Source organism: Rhinatrema bivittatum, chromosome 13, assembly GCF_901001135.1.
Source record: "Rhinatrema bivittatum chromosome 13, aRhiBiv1.1, whole genome shotgun sequence".
NCBI classification, from domain to species: Eukaryota; Metazoa; Chordata; class Amphibia; order Gymnophiona; family Rhinatrematidae; genus Rhinatrema; species Rhinatrema bivittatum.
In genome coordinates, this window is record NC_042627.1 from 64,611,416 (window position 1) to 64,633,571 (window position 22,156).

General features: G+C 43.3%; 1 protein-coding gene across 19 annotated transcripts in view; it reads right to left on the bottom strand.

Annotated features, from left to right (window-relative positions):
• PPIP5K1 (diphosphoinositol pentakisphosphate kinase 1) overlaps positions 1-22,156 on the bottom strand; it is a 149,781-nt gene that overhangs the window by 34,910 nt on the left and 92,715 nt on the right. For 10 of the 19 annotated variants that reach the window (XR_003852305.1, XM_029574303.1, XM_029574309.1 and 7 more), the window contains 3 exons: positions 18,655-18,745; positions 12,701-12,829; positions 2,388-2,450 (listed from right to left, as the gene is read on the bottom strand). Coding sequence is in view for 18 of the 19 variants with exons in the window: in XM_029574303.1 (XP_029430163.1) it covers positions 2,388-2,450; positions 12,701-12,829; positions 18,655-18,745 (283 nt within the window). In the remaining variant the exon portion in view is untranslated. The remainder of the gene's footprint in view (positions 1-2,387; positions 2,451-12,700; positions 12,830-18,654; positions 18,746-22,156) is intronic. The other 9 variants (XM_029574304.1, XM_029574316.1, XM_029574312.1 and 6 more) reach the window with 3 other exon arrangements.

Below are 22,156 nucleotides of genomic sequence, written 5' to 3' on the forward strand. Positions count from 1 at the left end.
AAAAGAAAGGACAAGGAACCAAGAAACCGAGACACACGAAGAAAAAGAGGGAGGGTGCAGAACAGGGAAGGAGAGAGGGAAAGGACTAGCAAGATAGTAGATAAAGAAAAGACAAAACATTCTATCAGTAGAATAAAAATGGCTCAGCCTTAGAAAGACAAAAATGGGGATTATGTCAAGAAGGCAAATCCAAACTATAAAAAAGAAGAGCGAAACACAGAAATGTAGTAGATGACAGCAGATAAAGACCAGTCCTTCCAGTCTGCCCAGTTTTAAGACCTACAGTACTAAGCTGTAGAAACCTCACCATCTGCAGGATGGCGCATTTTATCTAAGCCAATGACTGCCCCCCCTCTGTGGTCCTCTATCATCCTGGGGCGACGAACACATAAATTCCCAAACTTAATCCAGCACTCAGGCCCTTCTGCCCCCTTATGTGTTACCATCAAGCGCTGTAATGATCTTAATTAGAATTAATGAGGCTGCTGTCCTATCATCCAGCTGCCTATGACCCCATGGCCTTGCTGGAAAGTACCTGACCACTACCAACCTGCTGGCATTGACTTAGCTGGTTTCAGGGGAGCTATAGCTGGTTCCCACCTGGCTCGTGCTTCCTTTATCAGTGCTCCCTGCCTCGTTTTCTCCTTATCACCTTGCCTCCGCTCTCAAGGGAGGGAAGGCTGGGTTGTTTGCAAAACTGCAACCTCCTAACCTTGCTCTCTATATCCATCCCAACCCTACTTGAATTCTGTCATAGTTTTGCAAGAAGGAAAGAAGGAAGGAAAAAAAAGAAACAGAAACCCAGGAAGAAGAAAGGGCTCAGAAAAGGGGGAACCCAGGAAGTTGCTACACTGGGTCAGACTGAGGGTCCATCAAGCCCAGCAGGAAGAAAGAGGAAAAAAGACAAAAAGAAAGCAACCGACGGTGAAATATGGATGCACAAAAAAAACGTAAGGAGGAAAGTGAGAGGAAGAAGAAAGCGACAAAAACCAAGACAGAGACAGAAAGAAGCGGAGAGGCACAACAAGAAAGAGAAGAGGAGATAACCAGGTGATTTGGGAAGAATGGAAATGAATCAGCAGAGATTCTGAACTAGGACCTGGGTGCCCAGAGCAGACGCGTCCACACACCGGAAGTCAGCAAATCCTTTTTGCGCAGAAAATCAAACGGGATGAGGAAGACACTGCACATCTTCGTAGGGACTGAGAAATGGGAAGCAACATTTTGCGAACAGCCAAGCTAAGACCTGCCATTGTAATGAAACCTGAAACAGATTTATCAGGAACGCAACCGAAGAGCCTCTTGATAAATCAGGTCAGTTTGAACATTTCAACAGAAATGTTAACTTAAAATATCAGTTTTGCATAGTTTAAAATAATTACTATGAACGTGAGGCAAAACTGGAACTCCTAGTTCAAAGAAATGCTACTGAGAAGAGGCTGGTTCCTAGCATTTTAAGAGAGGTCGCTAACAGCTGCTAAGAAAAGAAATTCATTCAGGAACACTGCACCTAGTAGAATTCCTATCTTCTGCTCCTAGTTTGCTTGGTTGTGTTTTGCAATTTTTTTTTCTCAAATTACATTCAATTCTTTTGGCTTATAGTGCAGAACAATTGACTTTGCTCCTGGAGAAAACTAAAATTTTGGTGGTTGATGTTGTGGTCATTATTATCGGACCCACAAGAGAACTCAAAAAATGTTATAGTACACGAGCCTCCATGACCCTATCAGTCACATCCTCAGATGTTGGTATGATAACTGATATCATAAACCTACAAGGAATTTGGATTAGATTTTTTTCTGGCGGTCTAGGGTTTTATGAAACTATGTATTCCCTATACCGTGGCCCGCAAATCATTTTCCATCAGGAAACTGAGAAAAAAGGGGAATAATTTATTTGAGAGCAATTGAGTCAAGTGTCTCAGCCTTCCTCATGTAAAGGATCAGCTGGAAACAGCTTCTTGTGTTTTTATTCTCATTTTTATTTTGCTGTCTCGCCCAGCTTTGAATTTTGATGGATGACACGGAGGGACAGTGTGGGGTTATCTGCATTTTTTTCTCATCGAGCTTGTTGAGTGCACTGCTCTCCCTTCTACCCACGCCATGGGGCTGGCAGTTACTCCTTCTCTGCCCACAACACAGCAAGATGAAAGATGAGAGGGAGGATCGGGTCTCCCGTGACAAGGTGATGGTTCAGAAAATAGAGATAACGGCCAGACATCAAAAACACACACTCGAAACAGGAAAAGATGAGAGAGAACAGAGGAGCTGGGCCACACTGCAATACTGAAATGTGACAAGAGCTGTTCCACTGACAAAAAAAAAAAAAGACGTGAAAATGGGGTTAATAGTGTGAGGTAACACTTCAAATCAAGGGAGCGAACGTACCATTAGTCGGATGCTTTGCAAACGACACAGAAAATCGTTTTACAGCAGGCATAGACAACAGCTCTGAGGAAATAAAAAAGAAGCATAGGCATTAACATTCTGGCTCAGCAACGACAAAGCGCACATATAACACGCCTACAGAAAATATTTAACAACACACGGCACGGGGCTGGCTGGTGCCCTGTTCTGAATACCGCTCCAGCCAGACGCAAAAGATACGTCTTTTCTGTTTGCCCTGGCACCGTGGGTACGCAAAACCCCCCAGCTCGCGAGTGAGAGGATTTTAGTCGTGGCTCGCTGCTGCCAACCTGTCTTATTGTTACGTCCATGCACGGGCCGAGCTCGCTTCTGGAGATTCCTTCTTCCTGCACTGTCCAAACACAGATCTAGAACGCTGCCCGTCCAGGCCTTATCCCCAACTCAGAGCCTGCGCTGAGTCTTCCACTGCAAGACCCTCGGATCTGGATTTAAATTTGGTTACAAACGTCCTTTCCAAATCCAAGTTCAAGGGGAGTTACAAATTCAGGTTCAGGTGGTAGGTCCCTTCCCCAGAGGGCTTACACTGCGCGTGGCAGCAAATACCTGCATGTGGCTGTGCGTAGTTTTGCCATAGCATCTTTATCTTTACTAAAATTTGCTAATCGCCTAAATACTAGGCAGTTAACAAATGTACATGCATATTATAAAATACGCATAACGTTCACCGCACAACATATGTGCGAATCCATGCACTGCACCGAAAATACGTATTTCAGTGCATTGAATCTGCGTACTTTACCCATCTATTTTAAAAATAAACACATGTATATTTTACGGGCAAAAGCAAACTGGGACTTATTTGCATACGTTGGCCAATTTTACAATATGCGCATGTCAAGGAACCAGTTTACTAATCAGTCCACTAGTTCGTCCAGGCCTTCTCCAGGTCATCAAGACCCTTCTGCATCTTCAGCCTGAACTCCACCCCAGTATACCCAGACCTCCTTCCCAGTCAGTACTAAACAACAAAGACGTTTAATATCGCTTATGCCAGATAATTAGTAGATACATAAATACGCAAGGAAGCTAGAAATGTATGTGCATATGTCTTTTAAAATAGAAACCTACATACGTAAGTGTTGGCCCCATCCTGGAACGCACCACACCATCCCCTTTTTTCTGAGCATATACGTGCAGGCGAAAGTGAAAATATATGCTTACTTTTGACATTTATAAAATATGTAGTACATACGTAGAGGCTGCTTATGCATGTGTATGCTAATTTTTACACATAATGTTTTGAAAATTCACCTTTAAGCTTGTGTTCGAGGTGATGCGACTTGCCCAAGCTCATGAGGAATATCAGCATAGGAGCAAGATTTGAACCCTAGCTCCTCCCATTCTCAACCTACTGCTCTAACCACGAGGCTCCTCCAAACCACTTCTTCAAAGACCGCTCTAGGCATTTGGATTCTGCATGAAATGCCCATATACTGCCTTGGCTCACTGCCAGTAGTGACCTTTTTCTTTTCCATGACCCTACCCATATCCAGTTTGATCCTAGTGATGACTTGTCCATACAGCCCTGGAAATCACAAGTAGTGATCTTGCTATCCTACATGATTTTCCCATACACAGCTCCCGTTCATTGCTGGTGATCCTTCTGTCTGATATACTCTTGATAGCTCCAGGTCATTATGAGTAAATATTCCATTCTGTACAGTATGCTCTGCTCATATATAGGTCTAGGCCACTGATGGTGATCTTTCCAGTCTACATGCCCTGCTAATATAAGAGTTCAGTTCCCTGCTGTTAATCAATCACAGTTTCAGCTCATTGCTAATGATCCTTTTATTTTGCATGACCAGAACATACACACTTCTTTTGACATTTAGAAGTGGTCCTAATCCAAAAAGGATCCAAGGCCCACCTTATTTATTTATTTATTTAAAATATTTCTATACCGGCCTTCATGAATGGGATTCATATCAGGCCGGTTTACATGAAACAAGGGAAAAACCAAGTAACTATAAATAAGAAAGGTCGAAACAATCAAAGTTACAATAAAACAGGGGTATTAAAACTTGGGAGCTAGAGTAGCTAGGAATAAGTGAAGTAGGAGTAGGAGCGATAGAAATTAACTAGATAATTATCATATAATATGGTATGAAATTGGTAGACATTCAGTTCCTTGATCTGAGTATGATGAGTTAATTTGTGTTAGGGGAAGGCTTGGAGGAAAAGCCACGTCTTAAGTTTCCTTCGGAAGGTGAGGAGGCAGGGTTCCAGTCTTAAATCAGTCGGTAGTTTGTTCCAGAGGATTGGTCCTGCTGTAGAGAAGGAACGTTCTTTGGTGGTTGTTAGCCGGGTGGATTTGGTAGGTGGAACTTGCAGCATTCCTTTATATGCCTCTCTGATGGGCCTGTCTGAGGCATGGAGTTTGAGTGGGGACTGTAGGTCTAGGGTGAGTTGTTTGTGAATGGTTTTGTGAATTATGGAGAGTGTTTTATGTTGAATCCTGTATTTTATTGGCAGCCAGTGTAGGTTACGGAGGATGGGGGTAATGTGGGCACTTCGGTTAGTATTAGTTAAGATTCTGGCTGCTGTGTTCTGGAGCATTTGTAGTGGTTTTGTTGTTGAGATGGGGAGCCCCAGAAGTAATGCGTTGCAGTAGTCCGTTTTTGAAAATAGTGTAGATTTAAGGACAGTTCTGAAGTCCTGGAAGTGGAGGAGTGGTTTAATTCTTTTCAAAACTTGAAGCTTGTAGAAGCATTCTTTGGTGATATTATTAATTGATTTTTTTAGGTAATTTTTACCTAAAAATTTTTTAGATTTTTTTACCTTGTAGAAGAGATCCCTGCTCTGCTCACCAGTTCATGTATATCCCCAATGCACCAATGCCAGAAACTTCCATTCAATAATCTGGCCCAGCTTGTATTGGAGATCTCCCCATTTTACTCATCCTATTCATGTGTAATGCTAACTTGTCCTTTCTGCCCATCTTGTTGGCTTTTGGTTTTCCCATTATTCAAATTTCCAACCTCGGTACTGACCTTCAGCATCCTCTGTGCCAGAGCACATTCAGTTTAAAAACCTGAAAACTGCTATATCTCCAAATAAATTGAACATACATAACTTTACAAAATCACTTTTTATCTGTGACATTCTTTGGTGTACAAAATCTCCACACAAAGCCATATCTTTTCTGATAAGCTCAGCCCATGCTTGCTTTTTATTCTCCACACAGATGACCTACCTCATATTTCAATATTACTTTCAGTATTTTTTGCACTGGAATGCACAACTTTTAAGAGAAGAGAAACCATTTCACAACTGGGTTTCCCTTTCGCCATCTTCCAAAGAGGCCATTTGATGAAGTTAAAAACAAAGCAAAGCTGTTGACCTTTAACAGGTGCTCTTTGATGACAACAGTGCCATGAACCACCCATACAGGGTCTCTTGACTCTATCTTGTGCTGTAAAAAGAACGTCTCCATAGCTTTCTAGGAAAACTATGGCAACCACCACCACACCCATAGTCACTCAACTTAACAATTAGTTAAGCTTACAAAGAAAGGGGTACGACAACTCCACCAAGGGGAGGTAGCTGGGTTTTGTGGCTCAATGCACTGTTGTCGTCAGAGAGCACACACGCAAGCAATGTCACTTTTGCAGATGACAAGCAGATGTAATGCACACCTGGAACTCCCTGGCTGTTTTCAAATAAAAGGGTGAAGACAACAAGAACAGCCGCGAACAGGCAAACCATCAACACATACCTTTGTTTTTTCTTTTTTCCCCAATAAAACAAGCAACACAAAAGAAGGAAGTCAATCCAAAATCATATTAATGGGTCTTGGGAGTGGACTTGGGCTCGACTCTGCAAATAGGCCTTGAAGGATGGACAGTCCAGACCTAGCATTACGGTAGCTGGTGAATGTCTTGCCACCTGATCAGGTGGACCTGACACTGACAACCGATATCACCATGGCCCTGACAGCATGGCCAGAACACAGCAATGAAAGATGCAATCTGCTACCCAATTAGAGACAGTATTCTTCGTCATTGCAAGGTCACGTCTGTTGGGATTAAAAGAAACAAAAAAAGCTGAGTAGAACTAAATGGTCAGTTTTCCAAATGGAGAAAGGTCAGATCCACAGGGATCTGGACTGGAATCTGTGCTGTTTAACATGTTCAGAAATGATCTGCAAAATGGAATGAGTGAGGTGATCAGATCTGCAAATAATGCAAAATTATTCAAAAGTTGTTAAAACAGCAACAGATTGTGAGGAACTTTAACCTTGATGGCAGATGGTTTAATATGGAAGAGTGCAGAGGGATGTACAGTATGTAGGGAAGAATAATCCCAGATACAGACATGCAATGCTGAGTTCCATATTGGAAGTCACCACCCAGGTAAAGGACCTTGCAGTCCTCTTTAACAATACATTGAAATGCTCAGCTCAGCATGTGGTGACGGACAAAAAAAAAAGCAAATACAATGTTAGAAATGATCCAAAAAGGAAGGAATAATAAAATGGAAGATATCATATTTCCTCTCTATCAAGCCATGGTGTGACTACACTTTTGAGCACTGTGTGCAGTTCAGGTCACCCCATCTGAAATGCACAGCAGAACAAGAAAAGGTGCAGAGAAGGGCAACAAAAATAGTAAAGTGGATGGAAGAGTTCCCGTAGAAGAGAGGCCACACAAGACAGGGCCCGTCAGCTTGAAAAAGACATTGCTGAAAGGGGACGTGATCGAGGTTTATAAAATCATGAATGGGGTAGAACGGGTAAATAGGAAACAGCCACTTGCCTAATCGAATAATATTAAACAAGGGGACACGCCATGAAGCTAAGAACCAGAAGATTTAAAACAAATCATAAAAGTATTTTTTTCACTCAACGCACAATCAAACGGTAAAATCTCGAAAGAAAATGTAGTCCAGGTGACTAGCAGTGTGGGGTTTAAAGTTCATAAAACATTATTAGCCAGGGGGAGAAGGGAAAGCCATTGCTATCCCTGGGAGTAATAAGAAACAGATTTACTTTTTGGGATCTGCCGGATACTTGTTTACCTGGACTGGCCACTGGTGGAGACTAATCGGTGGGTTCAATGGATCTTGGTCTGACCCAACATGGCATCTCTTCTATTCTAATGTTCTGAGTACATTTTCTAAGGGCTTTTAGTTTGCGATGGTTAGAAGGCAATAGCTCTCTTATGAATGAGGTACATATCTTCCATGGGTGCATGAGGTCAAGGGAAGAATGTCGGAGGGACGAGTAGTAGTGGCTACAGGTCTCACAGCATGCAGGAAGACGCTGTGTATACCTGGAGAGTTTTTCTAGAAAGCTCTGATAACATTCACCACACCGGCATTAGAAAATCATGTGACCCTCCCCCTCCGATTGTGGCTCCATTGTATCTGCACGCCATCGGGGAAGGCTGCAAACTTTATAACAATGAGGGTAGGAACCCTCCCCAAAACAGCACTACAGCATCAGACAAGGGCAAAATGGAATTTCAATGATATTTATTGATTGTGTTGTCCTTGTTTTAATAAACTGTGGATATTTTTATTGTAAACCACTTAAAAATGTTAATAGGTGGTATAAACATTTTTAAATAAATAAATAGCAGTATGTCAGTGAAATCTAAATATAACCCCGACAAGATATGGAATATTTAAGATAATGGCTTTTGCATGGACCATGTAAAAAATCTGTACGAAAATATAAAACAGGACAAAAAGATAAGACCATGGGATGGAACAAAAGACAGTTCTTACTATTAATACTCTCCATGCTCATCAACCTTTAACCCATGCATTTATTGCAATTCTAAAAACTTCAATTAAACAAGCTCAGGAAGAAAGGCCTAGAAGGACTGCAGTACTATTTTAGCACAGCTTTGTGTTTCACTATAAAATAAGTACTTGGAGTTATTATAATTTAAGAGACACACATTTTTTCCCTCATCCCTAACCATGACAATATCATTTTAAACTACAACTGAGAAACGGCAGCAGGGAGGACTTGTAGGGTTGAAAGTATTATGTACTTAAATTTAAATTGAGGTTCATTTTAAAAAATAAAGGTGTATTTTGTATGCTACAGGCATTACGTAAATGCTACTTGTATGAATAAGATCTCTAAAGGGTACTTCATTTTTCTGGAAAACAAAGTTGCTTACCTGTAACAGGTGTTCTTTGAAGACAGGGGAATCGCTAGTCTCACAAATGGATTATCATTCAATGGCATAGACACAAAACACGTTTCCGTAGCTTTCTAGGAAAAACCTGAAGGTCCCTCTAGCAATGAATACTTACTCTCATGCAGCATTGCCTCAGTTCTGTTATTAAGCTAAGAAGCCTAATCCAGAAGGGGAGAAGGGTAGGTATGTGCGACTAATGACTTCCCTGTTTTCAGAGAACACACTATTAGGAGTAAGCAAATTCATTTTCTCTGAAGACAAGGTGAATCACTGAGTCATACAACCGGGACTCTCTAAAGGGTTGTCATATAAACTTGCCTCCAAAGTTCTTCCTTGAGGACTGTCAATCTGAGGAGTCAATGAGGCTCAGCAGAATGGTTGACTTTTTTTGGGTTGTGTGACTCGAGAGGATCCAAAAGCTCGAATCTAGACCTCTGGAGACCAATACAGTGAGTGCGCTGAATGGGAGCCTGAGCTCCTCTTCATGTGGATGAGCACATTCCAGAATTCTTCTGCTTTCAAAGTTGTGTCCTCTTCCAATGGGCCCTTGGTGTGGTTTTCCTTGGCTTCTTGCTCAAGCACTCAGAGCCTGATGCTCAGCACAAGTTTGGAGAATCAGACCAGTCTCATTCCTTAAGTCTATCATAAGGCTTTGGTGCCAAATGAGTCAATACCTTCTCTGGCACCTTCCTACTTCTGTTTGTATCCTGTTTTTCTCAAATGCCTCAGCTGGTGCAGTTCAAGGGTCTTTGTGCTTCTACGATGCCTTTGGTTCCAGTTTGATGGACCTGAACATCATCTTCATGTCTTCCAGATGAGATTAGTTTTATCTGGTGGGGCTTGATGGCCTTTGGAACAGATGCTACAATATGACGCATCATGATGCTCATACGGACGCTTACAGCAGGTCTTGTGATGGTCAGTTATGCACATCTTCTGCTTGCCGTCTTGACATTTCTAGAAGCTTCTGCCCTTCTTTTCTGCAACTGTCAGAAAACTTGAGGACAGCAAATCAAATGGAGAAGAAATTTATACAAGAAAGGTGGCTCGAGTCGATAAAAGTGGGATCCCTTAGCTGGGAAGGCCTGCCAGAAATCACGTAAAAAATGAATTTACCGACAGGTGCATCAAAAAAGAAAGAGAACGTATATCAATGAAAATCCTAACTAGAATCTTAAGTGAAAGGGGAAAAAATGCACTAAGGCACACTTTTAACCCTTGAGGGTGAAAAACCACCCCGAAATAGCAGAGGCACTAACAACTGCAGCAGGTAGAGAAAAAAATGCATCCCTTGTTCTCAGAGGAAAACAAAGAACTGTGGCATGCAAGCAGCTTTAGAGCAAGGACATGGGAAGAACCGCACATGCCCAGATGGCCCTTCAGGTTTTTCCTAGAAAGCAATGGAAACCTTCTCTATGTTGGCACTCTCAGATGACATCACCCAGTTGTGGGAATCAGTGAAACACCTTTTCTTCAGAGAAGTCTCACTCTAGTCTCTTTCTTGATTGAAAAACAGACAGAAAAACATGGTCTTAAGTTCTCCAGAAGTCTGAATAGTAAATGGGATATTCTGGGCAGTAAGCTGTACTGTAAAGCTCCAGCACTTTAGACAGTACCCTACATATTCACACCAAGTGCCCCAAAGAGAGAGAGAAAGGGAGACAGATATATGAATTAGAAGAAAGTGTTAAGACTGGTGATACTCAAGGTTAGAGTGACACAGGAATGCACTTATTAACTGGACACATCCTCTAAACCAGGGGTGGCCAAGTGCGGTCCTCGAGAATTGGATTCAGACAGCAACCAACGAGGGCCACAAATTTTATGATTTGGGGAACAAATAAACATGGGGGTAACTTGCTGATGCGGTGCTTACTACCCTTAATCACTAAGCCTGATACTTTTGATGCAACTCCAGCATTGCTCTCTGCTTCCACGGCAAGGGTTAAGGGAAACTGGATTCAAACGGCATCTGAGGGCCCTGACTTTTATGGTCTGGGAAACTGATAAGAATAAGGATAACCTACACAGTGCAGCAGATACTGGAATAAGCATAAACTTGCTGGGCAGACTGGGTGGATCACGTGATCCTTTTCTGCTGTCATTTCTATGTTTATACGTTTCTACGAAAGCCACAAACAGACCAAGTTTTCAGTCTGGCCTGTTTGTGGCTCTCAAGGACAGGAGTTGACCACCCCAGCTCTAAACAATCACCAGGTCTCCAGCCCCTACTTTTCCACTAACACTGTATTACAGAACCAAAATGGAACCGCGAGTTTATTTCAGTGAGTCATGCCTCAGCATGCATTACTCAAAGCAAATCAGTTTTTATTTGTTACTATTTACCATAAGGCTGCAATGCTCTACCACACAGAGAGAGGAACTAGTCAAAAGGAAAGTTTACTTGCAATTATATTTTTTGAGTGTAGTATATATGACAGTGATTAATCAAGAGACATTCCAACATCTCACCTTGGCATAGATCCCCCTACCCCCTTTATTACCATTCCTACAATCTGCCCTGTTAAAAGAACCTAGCTGCTTCGCCTGTCCTTCCTAACACCTCCCACCAGTTGTGAGTGACGCCTTCTAATCCTCTCGGCCAGTCCCAGCCCTCCCACCGGTCCTACCCTCCCACCAGCCCTAAGAGAAACGCTCCCAACACTTTCGCCAGTCCTGCAAGAAACCTCCCATCCCGCTTGCCAGTTCTGTGAGAAATCTTTCACCTCTGTCACCCACACAATAAGAAATTCCCATCCCTTTCACCTCTCCTGGAAAGGAATTTACATAATCCATAGGACAACTAGTCATAACTGTGTAAGCAAAACATGTTTAATAATAATTCAGATACTTGAATACCAGTGTTTCAGTTCTGGGTGAACCCTGAGTTGAAACGGAACTCAGATCTGCCAATTATTATTAAACTTAGGTTTTGCTCATTAAGATATTCCTGGCTGTTTGTATTGTGTATTTTTTGGCAACAGTTGCTAAGTCATGGCTGATGGCATCCACTTTATACTCATTTTGGTGAATTAATTATATCTTTGGCTTTTATTTTTTAGCACCGTAGGCCACCTATTTCTTCAATATGACATGGAAAGGAATTTCTCACCTCTTCTGGAAGGGAACCTCCAATGCATATTTAGCCCGTCCTCTGAGAAACCTGCCACCCCTCTCAGTGCTGCTCTGAAACCTCCGTGCATCTCAATGCCCCGGATGGCAACACTCCAGCCGTTTGCCTGGCCTGAAGTAAATGCCTCATTCAACTTTTACCGGAATGGACGTTCCCTTCCACCTTAATTATCCTGGAAGAGAACAGCTCGTCCCGCTCCCCACAAATGAAGGCGAACCTCATAAAACTTCTCACGTGCCTGTTATGTTACATCCTCCCTCACCATGCACACCAAATTGATCCGTCCCCTCTCATTTACTGGCACTCTCATTCTTCTGCCCTGTTTCCTTGCCTGCTTCCTCACCGTTTCAAGCGCACTGAACACTCATTTTTATTCTTGGAATGGAATGGGCCCGATATTCAGCTGGCAGATAGCTGGATAAGTAGGACTATCCAGATATATTCAGAGGCCGCTAGATAGCCGTATAGGTGACTTATCCGGATATCTTTCAGCCGGTTAATTTGTGGGCGGGCATTGGGCGGATCAGCACGGCACTACTTAGCCAGATAACTTATCCACCTAAGTTAGATTTGTTCAACAGCAGGTTTAAACTTAGACGGATAACACTAAACCGTCTAACCAGGGATATTCAGCAGCATAGCCGTGCTGCTGAATATCCCATCTAAATTAGCTAGATATGCCTATACAGCTAACATGGATAAGCAGACAACTTTGGAATATGGACTCCAGTGTATTTTACGCAACAGAATGATTTCCAGGCCTCACCATCTCCAGTGAAAACTCTATGCAAGGATTTCTATGCATTCAAACTTAACTTACTTATCTGTAGCATGCAACCTGCAAAGAGATCCTTGTAATGTTTTTTTTTTTTCCAAAAGATGCTCAGTAAAGCACATGTGGTTTCCAACCAGCCCCTTGTCTTCCCAATGGCTGACCCTTGGTGAGCGCCGGAAGACAGAACACAGCTGCTTTCTTACACACGTACCGTCTTTGCAAGTCAGGCTGGCAGCGGCGCTGATTTTTTTGCGGTGGCCGCGCGCGTAGTCCTGCAGGTTTGGGGCGCTGGACGAGCCTCCCAGCACTGTGGTGCTGAACAGCCCAGTGCACTGCGACCCTAGAAAGGCGGGGAGTGGGTTAGTAATCACACATCTCCACAGCATGCCGTTAAAGACTCATATCACCAGGATTAGTCTGCGGCTCTCTTTCCCATACAGGAAGCCAACGGCCTTCCCTGTTCCTTGCGGAGACAGGCCCCGTTGCTTCCTAGTTTTCTGAATTATACATGCCCAAAAACCAGGAAAGAGAAGGAACGCTCCATTCCAAAATGTGACATTAAATGCAAAAGACAGGAAAGGGAGATCTCTGTACCTTACTGACTTTTTAAGATAAAGATAGTTTTTTTCAAATAGTTGGATAAGCTATTCTGAATTTGGATAAAGGAAAGAAATCATCATCTATATTAGCCCTGCCTGTTTTGTTTTCCCTTCAGCAGCTTAAACATCTTTGATTACCTGGGATGCACTGGAATATGTAAAAATGCAATAGAAAGAAACCCGTGAACCCCCAGAAAGCTAAGGAGGACGTCCTCAAGATGGTTAATGCCACTGAAGTTCCACTACAGGTAATCTCCTCCAACTCTCCTAACCTCTACGCACAGTGCATAGCTCCAACCACCAGCAGTATGATCTGCTGCTGATATGAATTGTACTCTAGATAGATCACCTCTGGCGTATACAGAGATCTCCCCCACTTCATGTATCGACTCCTCCCCTTTCCATAGGATGCATCTGGCAGTGTAGCAAAAAAGGCTGAAGAGGTTCCTTTCTCTAAAACCTTCAAAGATCTCAGTAATAGAAATTACAGGGGGGGGGGGGAGGTGATGCCCCATGTTAAAACCCATAAAACATAATCCTTTGTTTATTGCTATCATCACAATAATAGTCATAATCCTCCTCATGATCACAGCTTGGGGTTTCTTGGAGGAAGTGTCATTTTCCTTTCTGTCACAACTGATTCTCCGTCAGCTGCGAGGTATTCCTGGATATTTGGTTCTCCTTCATTCACTCGCTTTTGCTGAAGGAGGTTCAGGCCCCTGGGAGAGGCGTGCGTCATCAGTCCTTACAACACCCCTGGCAATGTGAGTATCTGTGAGAGCTGCTGGAGGGCCCTTGCGGAGAAATCAGCCCCAGCTACCTCCAGAGAGGGAACAGACGACGTCTGTGAGCCAGGCCTCGAACCAGGCCTTCGTTTACTGAAACAAGATGGGGGAAACAGACAGAACCAAAACATGGGCACTGGACTAGAGATGAGAGCAGAACCAAATGGACAACAGAAGATGAGGTATAAAGACTGGGAGGCCGAAGGAGGTAAGTGAATCACAAAAAAACAGAACAGAACTGAAAATAAAAGGTGGGTTGTCAAACTAGAGACGGTGACAGTATTAAACCGGGGGGGCATGGGGTGAGGATGAAATCATGGCAGGACTGGGACCTGAAGGCGGGTGACAGATTAGAGCAAAAGAACAACAAGGAAGCAAGCAGCACCTGCCCTGAGGACATGTGAAAATATGAACGCTGCACAAGCATTAACGTGACGTGCTTCAATGAATGAGTGCTACACATTGTTTTCTCTCGCGCGCACACACACACCCCCCCTCCAAGAAGAAATTAAATCTTAAAACTGCTGTCACCAGGAGGGGCTTTGACATGTGCATCACACTCAGATGGCTCCACGTACTGTGTGTCCTGCTGAATTCCTCTGATTGCTCACTGGACCCTACTAACCTGATACAAATAAGATTTTTAGAACAGGAGCATCTGAATCACCACAGTACCGGTCTGACACACAGAAGGGAGTTTTCAACACATTTCAGCTGTACAGACGTAGCTATCAAAGGCTGCTATATTTGGAATAAACCCTAGTAACAGTATATTTGCTAATTCTTAATACACATTCCAATATTCAATAGGCCGTTCAGTGGACAAATTATCCTGTTAAAGTTAGCCAGATAACTAGACCCATACATTCAGCTGAATATACAAGCTTAAAGTTATCCGGCTACTTGGATAACAAAAAAAACCTAACCGGCAATGTTTGAAAATAGCCGGGTAGGTCTAAAGTTATCCAGCCTTGTGTGGCCGGCTAAGTAGCGCTGTCAAAAATGAAAAACAACAAGCAAATACATGGGCCAGCGGGCCATCCCCTCCTTCCTTCTGAAAATATCTAGTAAAGGCTCTGTCTGAGGCTTGGGCCCTCTTCACCCCCCCCCCCCCCAACTCCTTAAAACATTACCAAGACCTCACCCCCTTCCCGGTGTTTCAGAAACTGTAAAATCAGACTGCCCCCTCCCTTCCCTCCCCCTCACCCACCCACACAAAAGGGGTTTACATTATTGCGGCTTCCCCCACCCACGACCCTTCCAATCCCCCTGATACCTTACATTTGACCCCTTGACCCGCTCCCGGCACCTCCGCACTGCTCTGAGAGAGACAGTGCTGGAAGCGTAAGCTTACGCTAAGCTTATGATTCCAGCGCTACCTCTGGCCGGCGAGCTAGAGGCATATTGAGCCACTTATCTGGCGAAATTACAGCCGGGTATGTGGCTTAATTTGCCATTTAGACGGATTAATGTGTGAGCTATCCACCTAAATGGTTTCTAACTATTGACCCCTCCATGTGTAAGCTATGAATGTCTATTAAGCCCAAATTCAATGGTCAGGGTGACGACATTCAAAACCCGGCAGAAATGGAAGAAAAGGATAAGCTACTGGACCAATAACGTGGCCTAACTGGAATTAAGGAGGAAGCGCCACAGAACCTCAGTGCCATAAAGGCCACTGCGTAGCGGAGGAATGATTTAAAAACTAAAGCAAATCAGTATGATGCATTCAACCAAAAATATATTACGAGGTAATTTCCTGACAGCCTGCAAATTCACACAGGCTGTTACTAAATTACCCCACATAAACTTTAAACCAATTTTCAAAGTGCTTCCTGTGATCTGTATCTATCTTAATAAATACCTTTGAAAATGCTTGTATGTGCCCCCTTTCCATCAGAACAACATGACGTGGCTTTTACACAAATAAATCCCACAGAAATATCAATCGTACAAAAACACAAACCATGACAGGGAAGTGCACAAACAGACCCCACATCAAACATGGAACCCCGTATGCTAGTAAACCACACAAAGTGATCATATAAAAGGACATTTCATGACCACCTCTGGACATCACTTACAAATCCCATTACATCTCCCCTTAGGCCAGAGTTAGTTTGTTCTGTCCCTCGGTTGTGTGCCCAGGCGTATTCTGAGCCCAACGCAGTTTTACATAGCACAAAGAGATTTGAAGAGCACAAGGAGGTCAATATTCAAAGAGCTTGCTTGGAGTTACCCGGACAAAACCAAAGATTAGAACATTTCCCCCTGCTCCCCAGCTACATTTTTTTTCTGGGCAACTCATTACTCCCACAAAATGTGCTCATCTACAAAGAGACGGTGCTGAGGGACATTCCTGGGACACGGTTTCTCTTGGTCCGGGCAGTGCTGCTGTTATTCAGCACCGCCTGGACAAAGTTAGCCAGTAAAATCAGTTTGGAAAAATATCTTCCCTAACGTTATCCGGTTAACTTTATACGGGTACGTTCAGTGAAACACTCATCCAAGTCCGTTCTGCTGAATATCTGGCTAAAGTCATTTGGGAAGCTCTACCTGGCCTACACAATAGGGACCTCAAGGTTCCTCTGTTTTCCCTCCATGTCAAACCTTAACAAGACAAATTGCTCCAGTTTAAGGTACCTTTTCCCTCAGAAAGCTGAATGTGGATAAGGATGGTCCCAATGTATTAATATATAGAAAGTTAATCTCTAAATCACCTATTCAAATAGAGCCCAGGCCTTGGTTCATAATCATTTCTGCCCATATGATTCCTCTGGTGGTTTCAGCTCTCTTCCCAGTGGGAAAGTATTCATCGTGCCATAATTACTAACTCTACATCACAGTTAGAAATAATCACTTCAGTAGTTGGGTCTCGTGAACGCTTCCCAGGAGGGTGGAGACACCGATTGGACAGCATGGGGGAACTTTGCATGGTCACCAGCTATGCCTGACTTGTTCTGTGTCTAAACGGAGGACTGATCTCACTGCGGCAGAGTTTCAGGTATTTCAATTCACTAGGAAAAAGTGAAAGTGATCGTGTCTCTCCAAAGTCTTTAAGACCCCAAAGAACAATTGGTATGAATGGCTAAAGAACTAATTCACCTAAAGCTTGGAAACCTTAGAAAGAAGCTGACATTCATTAAAATAAAAATTCTGAAAGCATTTCAAGTCTTGGGTCTAGAGAAGGAGAAACTTTACATATTTTTTTAAGTCTGGGGAGAGGATCAGAAGGATATTCACATTTCAGCAATAGATGTTCTAACCCTGTCACACATATATACATAGATGTACACATTCTGACACATTAGGATTACACACTTCACGTCCTATTAAGGGTCACTAGTTTAACTCTAAGATTACACACTGCAAATCCTGTTAAGGGTCACTAGTTTAACTCTAGGATTACACACTTCACGTCCTATTAAGGGTCACTAGTTTAACTCTAAGATTACACACTGCATATTCTGTTAAAGGTCATTAGTTAGTTCTGGGATTACACGCTGCACATCCTTTAAGGGTCACTAGTTTAACTCTAGGATTACACACTGCACATTCTGTTAAAGGTCATTAGTTAGTTCTGGGATTACACGCTGCACATCCTTTAAGGGTCACTAGTTTAACTCTGGGATTACACACTGCACATCCTGTTAAGGGTCACTAGTTTAACTCTGGGATTACACACTGCACGTCCTGTTAAGGGACCAAGGGTCACCAGTTTTACTCTAGGATTACACACTGCATATCCTGTTACGGGTCACTAGTTTAGCTTTGGGATTATACACTACACATCTTTTAAATTTCCCTAGTTTAAACACTGGTATCACAGTGAAAAAAACTATGATTTATAATATGGAGTCAGCCACTAGAAAGTGTAAAAGTATTTCATTTCATGCATGCCACATATAATCACATTCAGCAGACTGGTGAGTGGGAAAGTTAGCTGTAGCCGAATATTCAGCAGCACTTATCCAGATAAATCTGCCCCTGAATATACCTCCATAGCTTTAGGACAGGCATCCTACGCGACCAGACTTATCTGACTAATTTTAGCCAGACAGCGCAGATATTCAGCACAGCCCAGCTTTAGTGTAACCACACCTTGGTTTCACTTCTAACTTTGCCTCTTCCTATGCAAGTACATTTTGTGTGGCCAATGGTTTTGCCCAGAAAGACTTAACCTGCTCAGTAGAAGTGGACATTTATCACCCTGCAGATTTGTCCGGCTAACTCCCCAAGTCAGCAGAACAAAGCTTTTGAATATGGACTTCATGCTTTTCCCAAGCTTGGTAAAATATGGCTTCACATAAATGAAGACTGCAGTGCACCAATGGCCACATTTTCTTTTTTACTTCCTTCCACTGCACTATTTGTTCTTTCAGAAGAAAAAAATGACAAAAAATTCTGTTTTCAAAATGTTCTCATTCTACAGCATGCCTGTGGGGAAATTTCATTTAGAAGCAGATCCAAGAGGCTACAGTAATATATTTTACTGCAATACACAGTCTGACAAGCTTCTAATATAAGGAAGATCTACCATACCTAGAGCCATCTACAGTACACACACAATGTATGGACTGACATGTGGGCATTTAGATACACATAAAGGGGCTGACTTTCAATATGGCATTCAACTTAGGCCGCTCTGAAATGACATCAATGAAGTATTTACATACTCCGTATTGTACATACAAACAGATAATATTGACCATACATGTTGCATATGGAGGGATGAACAAACAGCATACAAATATTATAACTATACAGATAGAGATTCATACCTAGGCCACTTTGCTTCATATCTATGGGCTGCCTGGAATAGGATGTAAAGAGGCGATAACCTCCAGATTTCGAAGAGGTCTCGGAAAGAACCTGTGAAAAACAAAGCAATTGCATAATAATAATCTTCCATGCAAAAGGAGCTGGGACACTAAAGCTCAGCAGTGAATGTGTTTCACAATGATCAATGCGGGATAAACTCTACAATGCTAGGTAATCAGTTTGTACTCCTTCAAGCCTCAGTACCAGGCAAATCCCCCCCAAAACCAGCAACACATCCAAGCCCCCAGTTTTCAGTATGGAATTGAAACACTTAAATGCTTAGCAATATTAATCAGCAAAAAAAAAACAAAAAACCCCCAAAAAACTCACACATACCCCAGCACTTAGCAAGAAGCCTACACCCCCCAAAGTTCAGCAAGAGATCTGCCAACGCCAAGCAAGGAAGCATCGCAGAAAATAATCCAAACATCCAATACTTAGCAAGGACCCCAACCCACATCACATCAGCAGTCCATAGAGATAAAGTACACCTAAGCAAGAACCTCATCCATCACATCATGCAGTAAGAACCTAGCATACCTCAGTGCTAGTCAAGTTCCTTGCAGCAAAAGCCTCTCATAGCCCAGTACTCAGCACAGAATACACTGAAAAGGTTGCTCACTCCAGTGTTCAGAAAGATCCCCTGCTCATCTTTGGTGGACCTCATAGAGCCCCACCTGTCCAAAGCTTGACTAGGACCCCCATAAACCTGCATTCGTCAAAACCCGTCTACAACTCCATCACGGGGTATGACAAGATGCTCACAAATGCTTAAACTTTCAAGGTAATGCCACAATGCCCCGGGAAGAAAGCAGATTTGTAGAGACTTCAGCTGCTTGGTGTAGCGATACAAAATTCTTAAGCCTCTGAGGATTGAAGCAAATCATGGCAGTGCCATTAGGATCCCTACAAGAAGCTCCTGCAGGTATCATCAAAAACATGAAAAATTAAAATCTCTCACAGTAAAATACCAAGGAGACCTAACAACAAGGCCACAGCACAGAAGAGAATGGCAAATTTCTATTTTGAAGCTTCAAACTTGCACTGCTGTTTCAAAAGAGCAGGTCATCGTAAGGAGCACTGCGAGCTTGCATCGATATTTCGGGATTCTGCTGGCTGCCTGTGACCTGGACCTGGCCACTGCTGGAGCCAGGATGCAGGGCTTGATGGACCTCTGCTCTGACCCGGTGCGGCATTTCGCATGCTGCCACTTCCACCTACTCTATTCGTCACCAGAGACGAAAAACAGATGTAAGAAGAAAGAAGAACTTGCAGACAAGGCTCAAAGCTCAAGTTCACCTTGCCTGCAGCATGTTCCATTACTAGAGAAGGAAGATACGCTGGTCTCCTTTTCCGGCTGTGGGGGGGGGGGGGGGCAATATGGCAGCAGATGCACTGAGCGTTTTCCCTGCGGCCTCTACAGAACGGCTGGAGTCAGCCTAGTTAGAGGATCCGTTGTGCAAGTGCCCCGGAGTCTGCGTGAGCTTGCTGTCCCCGCTATCTGACACCCTCTCACAAAGAAGTCCACGTTCCAAACAGTAAAAATTATATAATGTTTGAAGAGCGCTGCTCCTTTCCTGGAAAATGCTTCCTTTGTGAAAAAAACCTCCCCCACATAATTTTAGCTTCAAGTTTCCAACCACTTATTTTATCTGTGCATCTGCTGGGAGACAGAGAAATACTGAAGGGACGCAGGGTGAGCACTGTCCTGATAGAGGATACCTTTTCAGTTTTTCTCTGTCTCCCTCTGCTGGACAGGAGGCTCAACCCACTGTCTGGACTGATCCGGGTACGTACAGGGAATTTAGGTTCTTTGCCCTTGAATTTTTACGAGCGTTTCTCCCTGCCTTCCAATTCTGCCCAGTGCCGAGTGATCTGATATTCTCATGGTTGCTATTTTCAAGAAGAGAAAGTAAGTTTAGAAAAGTAGGGTTTGATGGGTCTGACCCAAGTCATTTCATCACCTGGGCTGCCAGTCAAGAGGTCAGAGTCATCTACGAGACGATAGCATCCACTAGCATTCAGCCTGATCTACACAGTATTAAGTGCAGGAATGATAAGTCACTTCCAGACGGAGCCTCACACAGCTCTTGCTGACATTGGTTCATTTACTTAGGGGGAGACTGAACACCAAAGTATGAGAGCACCCTGAAAACTCCGTTTCCGGATTTGAAAGTGAATGCCGTGTTGGGGGTGAGATAAAAAGATCTGTTGGGAGTCCCGCTTCTACCACTCACTCTGTCATCCTGACTAAGTCACTTTCTATATGCACAAGTGACACTGAAAACTCTTCAAGTCAGGGAAAACGTAACCCTGTGAAATAGCCTGCACGGCCCTGCATGTGCCGATCATGCCTTGTAAATAATGATAATGGTTGATGTATAGAAATGTAAATAGGGTAATTACTTTCCAAGTAGTTATAAATCAAGTGGAACTAAAATCAGCAGTATACCCTCATTTACCATCCAACCCTGACTTTTCTAATTGGTGACAGATCAGAACTGTCCTTCCTAAAGTCAGCATCAAAACAGGACCTTTGAATTATCATCTGAGCTGTAACAGCATCCATTCTGACTAATGGGCATTTTCTACTGAGTAGTAAAGTCATGCCTAGGCTGTGAGTGCAGGTAGTCCTGCCAGTGAACACATAGCCAAGCTGCCCAGGGAGAAAAAAAGCTCTGGGCGATGCATAAAGAGAAGAACTGTTCTCTAGTTTGATTTTTATGCCTCCAGAATAATAAGAAAAATGAATGTCTGTATCCGGACATCTTGTATCTCTGAAAATATTGTCACAATTGCACCCACATCACAGCAGCAAACCTGACAGAGTAATTAGACATGATCATATTAAAACAGCGGTCCTGCAAAGGTTTGGGGGGAATCCTGTCGGAAGAAATGCTGCGGGGTCCTGAGCATTGACGACGCTGCCGCCCCCCTTGTAACCAAGGCTGACGTCACACTCTGGGGCTGACTGGGACCTATTAAAACAGCAGTCCTGCAGCGCGGTGCCATTGGCGCACCGAAGCCGAAGTGTGCCTCTCTGTGCCACCTTTTTCTTTGGATTTCCTCCACTTAACATCTATGGGGAAGAAGAGGAAAGGTAGGATGGTTCCTTTTGCTTCTCTTCTTGATAAGAGCCCTATGGACCAGCACGCGCAGCTCTGTATCTTCAGGAGTCTCTTTGAGTCCAGGCCCAAGTCTGCCATTACCTGTTGCTGTTGGACATAAGCTCCCCGGGCTTTTGCCAAGTGGAGTAACTCATGACCTGTCTTCTCCAAATAGATTGGTAGGTGCAAGGGAAGTCAGTGCTTGTTCATGATCTTCCGTGGAAGAAGTCTTCAATGCGTCAATCATTAATAAGAATTTGGACATTAATCTGAAAGTGAATTCATCTTATTCGAGAGCTCCTCTTCCATCCATCTTTCAGCTCATGGAAGAAGTCCCTATGATTAATGAACCTGA